The sequence below is a fragment of the Leuciscus leuciscus genome (genome assembly GCF_965113295.1).
Source record: "Leuciscus leuciscus genome assembly, chromosome: 25".
Classification (NCBI taxonomy): domain Eukaryota; kingdom Metazoa; phylum Chordata; class Actinopteri; order Cypriniformes; family Leuciscidae; genus Leuciscus; species Leuciscus leuciscus.
The window spans coordinates 15816500-15829501 of NC_138724.1; the positions used below are offsets into that span (position 1 = coordinate 15816500).

At 34.1% G+C, this 13002-nt stretch overlaps 1 protein-coding gene across 1 annotated transcript; it reads right to left on the minus strand.

The window, feature by feature from the left end:
• Positions 1-2617: 2617 nt before the first annotated feature.
• On the minus strand, positions 2618-9346 carry LOC309490213 (uncharacterized protein). The gene is made up of 8 exons (XM_082159240.1): positions 9047-9346; positions 7789-7928; positions 7137-7300; positions 5588-5677; positions 5146-5311; positions 4657-4815; positions 2996-3676; positions 2618-2880 (listed from the first exon to the last, which is right to left on the minus strand). The coding sequence occupies exons 1-8, from the start codon at positions 9087-9089 to the stop codon at positions 2836-2838; spliced, it is 1488 nt and encodes a 495-aa protein (XP_082015366.1). The 5' UTR covers positions 9090-9346; the 3' UTR covers positions 2618-2835.
• Positions 9347-13002: the final 3656 nt, after the last annotated feature.

Consider the following 13002-nt stretch of genomic DNA (forward strand, 5'->3'; position numbering starts at 1 on the left):
TGCATAATTGCTATGATCAGTAGTCCTATATTTTAAATCCATATAGGCCTACAGTTAAGTAGACAGTTTAGCTTTTTTGTTAAACATTCTGCATGAACCAATTGAAGTAGAACATTAATGTTATTTGGTTGTCATGGTTGTTTTATGTTGTCCACGCTTATTGTTCTACAGGACGTACAACAGCTAGCAGTGTTGTCGAGACCAGTTCATTTGAGTCTGAAAACACAGTTTAAGATGGTAGCTGTGTTCTGGATCATGATAACTGGATTCTAGCTGGTCTTAGCTGATCATAACTGGTTGCTAATATCTTAGCAAGCACCATTGATGAATAAATGGAAAGCTAAGGCAGTTTACAGATAATGTGACTCACCTCTGCCATGAGTATTAGCTGATGGCTAATAGCTTTATAAGTAGCACTATAAGCTAAATCAGTTAGCTGATGGCTAATAACTTAATAAGTAGCACTATAAGTTAAATCAGTTAGCTGGTTGCTAATAGCTTAATAAACAGCATTAATGAGTGTAGCCTAAGCTAAATCAGTTAGCTGGTTGCTAATAGCTAAATAAGCAGCATTAATGAATATAGCCTAAGCTAAATCAGTTAGCTGGTTGCTAATAGCTTAATAAACAGCATTAATGAGTGTAGCCTAAGCTAAATCAGTTAGCTGGTTGCTAATAGCTAAATAAGCAGCATTAATTAATATAGCCTAAGCTAAATCAGTTAGCTGGTTGCTAATAGCTTAATAAACAGCATTAATGAGTGTAGCCTAAGCTAAATCAGTTAGCTGGTTGCTAATAGCTAAATAAGCAGCATTAATGAATATAGCCTAAGCTAAATCAGTTAGCTGGCTGCTAATAGCTTAATAAGCAGCATTAAAGCAGTTAGCTCAGCTGGTTGCTAATAGCATATAGCGCCATTTATATATTATATAAATAGAAAACTAAAGCAGTTTACAGATAATCTAACTCACCTCATGTCATGTTATGAGTATTAGCAGATGGCTAATAGCTTAATAAGCAGCATTAATGAATATAGAGTAAGTTCAATCAGTTAGCTGGTTATTAATAGCTTAGCAAGCACCTGATGAATAAATAGAAACCTTAAACTAGCCTAATGTGACTGTCATAATGAGTATTCGCTGGTTAGCTATTTATTAACAAATAATTAAATCAGTTAGCTGGTTGATTACTAATAGCTAACAAGCACAAATAATGAATAAATAGAAATAAATAATTTGACAGTTAATAGGACCTCTGTCACATTATATTTGTATAATATCTGTAAGTACTCTGACGCATAATTATGTTTGTTAGCTGCTATAGGCCTACACCTGATTGCATATTTCATTATTTTGTAGAAGCAGATCATATTTTTGCTGAAAATTAAGACTGCCCTACCTGTAAATATTAACTTTTCAGGAGGACTTGAATGCATCATAAGTGTATTCATCTATCGGATTACTGGTGGCCTAAATAATTGCCCGAATAGATGTGTTTACACAGGCACGAATGCATTTAGTCTTTTATAAATTTTATATCGATTTTAGATTTGCTTCCAAATAGTAGCCTCCTTATTTACATGTGTGAAGTGTTTCTACTGGAAATCTGTCATTTGACTCTATTAATACTCAGTGAAAGGCCATGAAAGAGAACACACACAATGACATCTTGTCTTTCTGTGTTTCCAGCAGTTGTACTGAGTCTCGTAAAGGCAGATGTGCACCTTCACAGATGGTCTCTGTTATTGGCAAGTAAGGTAATTTAGAAGACTGTAAACTTTAACAGCTTCCAATTCCCACTCTGTGTATTAATAATTATAGGCTCATGGTCAATAAAGTGGGGATGAGACAAGAATTGTTGTGCAAGCCTACTATTAGTTCCCCCCCCACCCCCCCCAAAAAAAAGAAATGAAAGCGAGGCTTCAAAGCTGACTTTTCAAAATATCAGCATTTTGTTATCATATAGGCTTACATAAATGCAAATTTTCTCTTCTTTCAAATGAGTCATGCTTTCACATCCCTAACTGAATTGCAATAATATAAAATATGAGTCAACATCAAAATGAATTAGGGCAGCTAATATTCCGGGTGAGACATGTAGGTGTAATGACATTTGTCAAGTCTACCCCATCCACATAGCTCACATCAGATTTATTTTTTGTTTTTTTGCATGAAGTAAGCGTGGTACTAATTTACCTTCCACACTCCGAATGTACACTTGGATATTCGCCTAATAACAGTGCACATTTATCCAGGTTAACATTAACTTTAGAGCGGGCAGCCATGTAAAGTAGCTAACGTTAGGCTATTCAGGCTATATGTTTCTAATGATAAGCCACACCTGAGGCTTTTGAATAAAAGCCTAAATTTAATCTGTTCATCATATAAAGCGATCAAGTGTCTTCAGAAAATCTTGACTAAACCACTCAATTCATATGGATTAGTTTTAATATCTCTTTATGAACTTTATGAAAGAAAAAAAATATATACTTTTCAAATTTGAAGTACACTACAAGTGCACATTCAATACAATAAAGCACACTTCTTTTTCACAAGGGCCTATCATGAGGTACACCAATCACATGACTAACAAGAATGAAACTTGTCAAGACAAAGACACTCAGATATGTATATGTTTATTAAGTTAATAAATATTATTTTAACATTTCAACATTTCACAAACACACAGACAGAAATCCCACAAATATGGTGAAAAATAAAGCTGTACTATTCTAGTATTCAGTAATCAGAAATAGCTTGGGTGGATGGAAGTAGTTTTCGTCAACAACTGTTCACTATTAGTGTAATTTGATGATTTTTCTCCGAGGATGAAGAAGTTATTTTTTCCAGTATTCCGGGGACAGCCATTTCCATTTGTCAGTCTACAGGAAACAACAGGTACGTTATTAAAATCATTATCTCTAAATATTATGTTCAACTAAAAATATTAATAAATATTCGTAGAAATTTTTATTCCAAAATCACACCAACACTCACCTTAATGGCCCGGGCAGAAATAATCTGCTTGGGTTTTAAGTCTGTTAGCGTCTCGTAGGTATTAGTGTGTGATTTCTCCTCTGCTCTCGATGTAGGTTGCGAGTCGGGAATCTGCTCGTACGTGTCGTCAACCAGGAAGTGATTTGGAACGGGTTCAAGAGGCACCTCGGCATACATAGCATCGCTTTCCTGCGCGCTGACCTTTGACATTCTCATCCCTGCCATGTTTTGGTTGCCAGGTGTTCCGGCCAATTGATACAGTGATGAATTGCATAATACATCCAGGCTGTTGCTAAGACCTGGCACCATGTTGGTGGTGGAACTGTTTAGCGGTTCCCTCTGTACGTGGGAAGAGATTTGCGGTTGGCTTCTTCTATTAAAGTGTTCTTCTTCTTCTTCACAGCCGTCATCCAGGAACGGTAGGGATTGACTTCTGCAGTTCGGCACCATGAGCTCGGAGTAAATGGTTCCTTGGTTTGTGGCAGGGATTTTCTGTTGTCTATGGGCTCTGAGTTCCCTTCTAGCGGTAAGTGAAATGTCTTTGTCCTCGGTTGGCGTTCTGACTCTTCCTCTGGACTTCTGCAGGTCTATCGTCGTGTACAGCACGCTTTCTGTGCTGGACTTCACATCCAAGGAGGCGGCTTTCAGAGGAGGGCATTTTCTTGGCACTGGAGGTACTGCCTGTGGAAGGAAATCATAATTATCCAGATATGAAGTCAGATGTTTAAGCACTTTAATTTACGGTCACACTTTATATTAGGTGTCTTTAACAACTTACTTTCCTTATTGTGTTCATGTTGTATTGCAAAACACGTTTACACTTTATGGTAACACTTTATTTTACAGTGTCCTTGTTACATGTACATATGTTACATGTACTTACCATCATAATAACAGTAAATTATGAGTAATACATGCAACTACTCCTCAACCAAACCCTAATCCTATAGAAAGTACATGTTGTTAATTAATATTACTCAGTACTTATTTGTATAATTACTCTGTAACAGGGTGTAACCCACTTTAATATTTTAAGGTGTCACTGTTACAGTGTAATTAGACATTTAAGTACTGAGTAACAATACAACGTACTACTTACTATAGGATTAGGGTTTGATTTAGGGTTAGTTGCGTCTAAGTTGCATGCTATTACTATAGTAACTACATGTAACGTGTAACAAGCACGCTGTAAAATAAAGTGTTACCAAAACACATTTGCTGCTATTGAGGTGGGATACGGGTGTGGTTAGGGTCGGGTTAGGTGGTTAAGTAGGTTTAAGGGTGGGCTAAGGTGTCAAGGAAGGGTCAACAGTGTAATAATATATGTAATTACAGGTTTTAAATACACCTTTAATTGCATGCAGGTAATTTTTTTAATATACTGTAAGTACAATGTAAAACGTATTTTTTTTATATCAAATGATTAATTATATGGTATTACATATAGTTAAAGACACGATATAAAGTGGGACCACATTTACACACTATTATAATCAGTAAATGAAGTATGCATGATTTTTTTTTTATAAACAATTTAATAAATACAACAAAGTAACCAATCAACTAATTAATAAACGTAAATAATAGCTATTAAAATGAATTACAAAAAACACTATTATTCCAAATTGAATTCAAATGATTAAATGGCAAATGTGACATACCAGTGTGTTTCTGTTGCCCTTGGGCGGCAAGGCGGGAGGTTGCATTGAGTCGTGTTTTTTACGCTGATTGCCCCAAATATCCTTCACAGCATTAACACTCAGTCCTGGCTTTTCCCTCAGGTCAAAGTGAATTACATCATACAGCTCGCTTGTGGAAGACTGCAACACAAAATAAAAAAATAAAAAAGTTTAGAAAAGCAATAGCACATGGTAATATGCTTGCCTTGTACATACAAACATATGTATATGTATATGTATATATATGTATTTAGGATTTTGATTTAAAAAAAATTTGGATTCTTTGATGAATAGAAAGTTCAAAAGTACAGTGTTTATGTGAAGTAAAATTATAAATGATAAATGTCTATACTGTCACTTTTGATCAATATAACGCATCCTTGCTGAATAAAAGTATTAATTTCTTTACTGAAACCAAAACCTTTGAACGCTAATGTGTAAAAGAATAAATAAGCATTTTCTCAAACTCACCTCAAAACATGAGAGCGTCAGATATTCTCCAAATGGTTCAATGGGGCTTGACTTGTAATATTCAATGAGGCTAGTGAGAGTGTTGTGCATCTCTGTGTCGCCCGTCACAATAAAACGACCATCTTTATTCTGATTGATGACAAAGTGCCGACATCGATCGCGACCTCTGAAAAACAATTATTTGCACCATTAAAAAAAATTCAGGAAATTAAAAAATATATATTATTTGAAAACATTCTGATATTTTAAGAATGATTGACATCACAAGCTAAAGATTAACCCCAGAAAATGCTGGAACGCAACCAAAAGTTTGCATTTTAAATGTTTCAAGGAAATGCAAACATCTGGTTATTAGCGGAGTCATTTTGGAGGAAAATAGCAATGCTAAATGGTACACCAATGACATTTCCAAGTCCAACCCTTATTTTGTAAGTATACTTACTTATATGAAAGAATGTATCCAGTGGCTTTATCACTGAGCCGAATGAGGAAACAGCCCAGTTCCTTGTCTTTCAGATGCTCCTCTGCATCCCTGTGAAACACGACACCACCACAAATTATGATAGAGTTCCAACTTTGAATAATGCTTGCATAACAGTATGAGATTATGTTACCGAAAATTCCAAATGTAATGGTTCCAAAAATAAAGATTCCAAAAGGGTTTTTCGCTGCAGAACCATTTTTGGTTCCAAAGAACCTTTCAGTGAACAGCTCTTGAAAGGGTTAGTTCACCCAAAAATTTAAATATTGTAATTTACTCACCCTCATGTTGTTCCAAACCTGTATGAGTTTCATTCTTCTGTTGAACACAAAATAAGATATTTTGAAGAATGTTGGTAATCAAACAGTTGACAGTAGCCATTGACTTCCATAGTAGGGGGAAAAAAAGTACTTTGGAAGTCAATGGCTGCATCAACTGTGTGGTTACCAACATTCTTCAGAATATCTTATTTTATGTTCAACAGAAGAATGAAACTCATACAGGTTTGGAACAACTTGAGGGTGAGTAAGCGATGACAACATTTTCATTTTTAGGTGAACTATTCCTTTAAAAGAACCATTTTGTGGAATGGAAAGATTCCACGAGTGTTTAAAGTTCTTCATGGAACAATCGATGACAATAAAGATCCTTTCCTTTAAGAGAGTACAGGTTTGACTCAGTAACACCCTACAATAAGGTTTCATTTGTCAACACTAGTTAACTAATATGAACAAAGAAAAATACTTATATGGCATTTATTAATCTTAGTTAATGTTAATCTCAAAATTACATTTTTAAGATCGAAAGTTGTATTTGTTAACATTAGTTAATGAACTAACATAAACATGAACATTTTGGTAACACTTATACATGTTACATGTACCTACTATAGTAATAACAGCAAATTATGCATAATTACAAGTAACTAACCCTAAACCAAGACCTAACCCTTACATTAACCCTATAGTAAGTACATGTCATTAATTAATATTACTCAGTACTTAAATATATAATTACACTGTAACAATGTCATCTTAAAGTAAAGGGTTACACTTTATTGTGAGGTATCATTGTTACAGTGTAATTATATATTTAAGTACTGAGTAATATTGATTAACTACATCTACTTACTAAGGATTGGGGTTTGGTTGAGGGTTAGTTGCATGTAATTATAGCATAATTTACTGTTATTACTATGGTAAGTACATGTAAAGTGTAACTATGTCACCTTAAAATAAAGTGTAACTAACATTTTTATCAACTAAGTTAAGTTCAAATATATTTATCATTGTCAGTTCATGTTAGTTAATGCATTATGCCTTATTGTAAAGTGTTCCCAATAACCCCATATTTTTAAACTACAAAACACCTGAAATGAACAAGCTTTTTTCTTGGAAGAATTCGTATTTTATGCAAGAATAAAGCTGTCGTAACATCACGTTAGAGATAGTATCGCTTAAAAACATCTGTTGCCTGTTATAAAAGCTTGTTTCTCAGAAACATTTCTTACTTTCTGCTGATAAATCCCTGGAACCATTCCGGAAAGTTGCCGTTGTGGAGAATTAAAGGCGCCTGGGTCTCTGTAAACCACTTCAGGGCCAGTTCCCTCAGTTTGCTTTCAGTGTTATCCTGGAAGTCTCCTTCATGCTGGCTGTGGTCCATCCTCACACGGTCCTGTGTCAATATAGAAAGGCAGATGAGACGAAGCACACGATGTCCAGTGTCACCAGCTCTAAACCCTGCAGGTCTCATTTGCCTATTTTCCCGGCGACGTCATAAAACGCCTGTGGCTGTTTCAACAGAGCCATTGTTCTTGTTTATCATGCCAGAGCAGAGTCAGTTCGGCATGGTTATATTTGACCACACAAGACACCTTTCTCAGTGAAAGCGAAACGGATGAAAGTCACGTAAATTTCCCATGAATTCCATGTATCAATACATCACAGCACGCCAGCCCACATTTACTGTAATTTTAGGATCTCGGAAGCCCAAATTAGATCACGTTACAAGTGATACAGCTGTGTAAAAGAGATGACTTGTCAACTTGAGAGGAAATTATGTCATACTGTACATCCACTAAAAATCAGCTTGACTGTTAGATTCCATTACAGTCACATTCAGGCATGACGTGGGATTTAAGTGTCCCATTGCGTGTCACGTACCTTTAGGCGAAACACCAGGCCGGAGTGGAACCTGTGGGGTTTGGGCCTCCTCTGGTCCATCGGATGTGTTCTTGTGAGGTAGTTAAGCTGCGATTTCGAGCTGTACTGTCTTTTACAGTGTCCGCTGCTCCATACAGATCCTATATGAATATATAAGTGTAAAACCATCAGTTCACTTCACTGTACTTTCGTCGAAGACTTCCACAGAAAACCGTTTGTTATAGGTTCCTTTTTTCTCTCTTTATTGGTTGATTTATTGATTTTTCCTGTTTAAAAATGTAATTAAATAATTAAATGTTTGTAAATGACTTTGTTAAAGAAAGTGACTCAATAACAGCAGGTTTATTTATTTATTTATCTATCTAACAAAGCCACTTGTTAGGGTCCTTTTTTCTTTCTTTCTTTCTTTTTTATTATTGATTGGTTGTTCAAGTTATTGATCTTTTTTTTTTTACCAAAGTTCCATAAATACTAACTCTTTTTTTCTTTTTCTCATTTATTTTCTTGTCTTGTTTATTTATTTATTGTTACTTATGTAATTTAAGTTTTTAAAATTAAAGTTATGTTTATACTGAAAGTTATGGGAACATTTATTTATTTATATATTTTGCTTGTTTTATTACACACATATATATATATATATATATATATATATATATATATATATATATATATATATATATATATGTGTATATATATGTGTATGTATATGTATGTACAAGTGTGTGTGTGTATGTGTAATTTTGTAAAAAATTTATTTATTTTTTAATCCTTAAAGTAATTAAAAATATATATATATTTATTTTTTAATTCTTAAATTAAAGTCATTTTTTAACGTACTTCAAGTTACGTGGAACGTTTTAAGTAATTGCGTAGTGACTTTAATTTCACACTACCACACAATTTATTGCCATATTCATAAGAAAAAGCTGAACAAATATTACACATATAGGCTATCATACTTAAATAATTAACAAAAAATAAATTAGGCCTATTTTTATTTTACAGTGCCCATGTTACACGTTACAAGTCGTTACTATAGTAATAAATATAAATTATGCATAATTGCATGTAACTAACCAAACCCTAAATCCTAACCTTAAAATGAGTTAATTTATTACGTAGTACTTCAATGTATAAGTAAATACGCTGAGACACGGAAATCTTAAAATAAAGTGTAACCAACATAATAATGATTGTAGATTAATATTCCTTCAAACCATCGCAAAATCTTGGACATGGAATGCCAGAGACGTACCTGTTGGTGCGCGTGGTAGCGTGAAGTGTGATTTGAGTGTCATGTTGCTCAAGATTAAAACTGTCCTCAGTCTCACACGCCTGAGACACTTCTGAAGAACATTATGAAGGTGTGTTGACTGTTATACCTCGCTGACATTCACCTCACACATTGTTCCACGCTGGGTTTGGAAAAACAGAGTGTTGTACAGAGGGTAAGACGCTCAGCTCACGGATGAATGACAGCGCGAGGGAGGGAGGAAAAACACAAACATTCTTATAGATCACAGCGTACAGTTTCCTGAAGAGAAATGGAACGCGCGGAGGAAAGAAATGTGGTCTCACTGTGCGCGCGCGCACACACACACACACACACACACACTCTCTGATTGCATCGGTGGGTTTTGTACTTGCAGGAAGTCATGTAAACCCAATTTGAAAACACAAGTGTGATACTTGATACTAGGCCTATAAAAGCTATAAAACAATAATTTGGGTAATTAGGCCATTCTTAATGTCGGATGTCATTATTATAATACAAAGTTGATTTTATTAAAATAAATTATTAAAAATAAAAGAATGTTTATGTACCGAAAGTTCTGGGGAACATTTATTTTATATATACATTTTATTTTATTTTATGTACAGCATTAATTATAATACAAAGTATTAAACCAAGTGACATTTAAAAAATATCTTTTCAAACAAATAATTTCACAGAAAGAAATTTAAATGAGTAAATAAATAAAGACATTTAAAACGTACAATTTAATATTATAATATAATATATAGATAAATTATAAATGATTAATAAAGAAATAAAATGTTATTTACTAACTTATTTATTCATCTATAATATTTTTTATTAATTTTATATATATATATAAATAATAATAATATAATATATAATATCCTATAATATTAACATTAAACCTTGAAATCCGTTTCGTTAAAATCAGTGTCCCCAAACACATCATGTCCGTAAAGAGGTCGTCATTGTGGCAACCCGGCACAGAATCATTATCTGACTCATCAGGGTTAAAGTGTGTGTACTGTATTTTTGTGGTTTTTGCCCATATAGGGCTGGTCTGATCTGTTCTCCCCACCTCTCACACGTGGGACAGCAGCCTCCTCAGAAACAGTGTGTGTCACGCTAGTGGACAGGGTTTTCCTGAGACCTTCCATCCAGTGTCTCTGCGGTGGCTTCAGCATTACTGTACTCATGTTTGATCTTTGACTGGAGGGATAGTTTAGGGACTGTACATGTTCCTTATTTGGTGTTGGTGAATCACTTGCATGTTATATTCAACAACATATGCAAAAAACATGGTATGAGATAGTTCACCAAAATTTTTAATTGTGTCGTTTACTATGTATCATTCTGTTTTGTGTCATGTATCATGTATTGTATCATTTCAACCTCAGTTTTATTTCATGAGGCACAAAAAGAAAAGGCCTTTCGTTTTCAGCTTTAATACGGTAGACACCTACATTTTTCCTAACTTCCTGTAATGTTAAAAAAAGTGGAATTGTTCGTGTGACTAATAAGACCTGTTTCAACAAATGTTAATCAGTTGTGCTGTGGAGGAGTTCCTTTGCAAAAGGTTTCTGCTGATTGTGTCAAAATCATTAATTTCACTTCAAATGAATCAGTTTAATGAATCATAACTTCAGACAAATAACATTATTCTTTAACAGATCAATTTCCTGTGCTCAAGATCATGAAACTACAAAAGTTTAATGCTGATACATCACCGTTCAAAAGTTTGAGATGGGAAATAATTTATTTATTTATTTATTTATTTATTTTAAAGTCTCTTATGCTCACTAAGGCTATTATGGAAGCTTGTTTCCGCCACGGAATAAAAATTACAAATGGTAATTGAAATTTTTTATCACAATTGCGAGATATAAACTCACAATTGTGAGGTATAAAGTCAGAATTGGAAATATAAACGTGCAATTCTGAGAGATAAACTTGCAATTGCGAGAAAAAAAGTCAGAAAGTTCACACAGATACACCAAAACTACTAAAAACGCTGTATTGTTCATGCCAGGCCAGTAGGTGGCGATGCCACAGCGCCCATAGACTGAACACGTAATACGCATGACGAAACCGTTTTCACAAATTCACGTTTTTGTAGTTTACACAGAACTGTATCGTTTTCAAATGCTTGCGTTTTTAAGCCCCCCAATTACCAATTTTAATTGTTTATTCAGTGGTGGAAACAAGCTTCCAAACTAATTCTGCATTTATTTGACCAGTGGGCTACAAAAAGTGTTGTGAAATATTATTACAACTCAAAATAACAGTTTTCTATGATAATGCATTTCAAAATGTAATTTATTCCTATGATGGCAAATCATTACTCCAGTCTTCAGTGTCACATGATCCTTCGGAAATCATTCTAATATGCTGATTTGCTTCTCTATTATTATTTGAAATAGAAATAATTTGTATCAATTTAAATGGCATTCAATTTATTGCATCCTTGTTGAAAAAAAGTAGCCTATTCATTTTATAAATAAATAAAAATATCTAATTCAAGATCAGGACTTGTCCTTAAGACTTTTCTTGCTGAAAGCCATTGCAATATATTTATCTATCTATATCCATATCTATCTATCTATCTATCTATCTATCTATCTATCTATCTATCTATCTATCTATCTATCTATCTATCTATCTATCTATATATATATAATTAATGAGTATATAACGAGTTGGTTTTATTGATGTGATTTCCTGTATTAACCAGTTGACATCAGTTCATCATTCATTGTTAAAGTCATCAAATTCTAAATGAGGGGCACAAATTACACGTTTTGTCGAATGACACATTTGGCCCTCAAAGATTTGAGGCCAGAAGTTTAAACTGAAGGTAAAAGGAAAAAAAGACACTTAAGTGAGATGCTGTGAAGGAATATAGTGACATTTCAGAAAGGTCAGACGTCTGTTTTCAGCGGAGGATGTCAGAGTGACAGTTACGTCTGTTTGCTGCAGATTCTTGTGCCCTCTTTAAAAATTTGAATTAAGATAACCGCGATAAGAATAAAATAAAAACGAAAAAACTTTTTTTTTTTGCATTTGACTCAGTTTAAATTATGGATTTTAGCAAAAAGAAAAAGAAAAGAAATACAAATGACATTGCAAGTAAGAAATTGTGTGGTAAAATTTTACAATAATGTTTCATTTTCACATTTTGTCACACTAACAATGAAAACTGTGGTATAATTAACAATTAACATTTAAACGCATACTGTAACGTCGTTCACTACACTCCTCCTCATTCATTTTTTAAAGTTAGACATCAACCATCTTAGTATTCCTCAATTCATTAATTATAAACAATATAACACAAAAATTAGAATACCTGTTTTCCCTAGCCTGGTTAAAACCAGACCATTCTCAGTAGTAACTGAGTTATGGTCTGGCAAAGCTTCATTAATAACTAATTTCCAAAGGGGCGTTACTAACGGACGTCACTCAAATGCCTCTGGGCGCAACTGGATGGACCTAAAACCAATCAGAGCGATCGTCATCGTGTAAAGCCCGCCTCAACGTTTCTGATTGGTGCCACGATTTGGACGGATTAGAAATCGGCTTGGATGGGCTCTTTGCCAGACTACTTGCAGAGCAAATCTAAATTTGCCGGAAGTTTGTCTGGGTTTTCCCAGGCTATGTTTTTCCCATTCATTTTTTGTAAAAATTGTATAGGGTTGGTAATGACCCGAGGTGTATAACAGTGTAAGTATATTTTTTATATTTAAGTATATTTACAACAATAATAACATTTTTGATGACTGAATAAGTGCAGTTCAGTGTCTTATACACAATGATGAAGTGACGTTTCACTCATAGTTACTGCAGGCAGAAAACAAAAGAATAGGAAGTATCATCAGCAAAATGGCTCAGCGATTTACTGGAGAGCAAGTACTGAACGCAGTCTAATATTAATGTCACTGAAGAAGCTGTCA

Bases quoted from the DNA above. Each gene is read 5' to 3' on its own strand.
- LOC309490213 (XM_082159240.1), bottom strand. From the start codon at position 9,089: ATGACACTCAAATCACACTTCACGCTACCACGCGCACCAACAG. The intron at 5,678-7,136 runs GTAAGAAATGTT...CGTGTTTCACAG, and splicing joins CAGGGATTTATCAGCAGAAA to GGATGCAGAGGAGCATCTGA. The intron at 4,816-5,145 runs GTGAGTTTGAGA...TTTGTGTTGCAG, and splicing joins TGACGCTCTCATGTTTTGAG to TCTTCCACAAGCGAGCTGTA.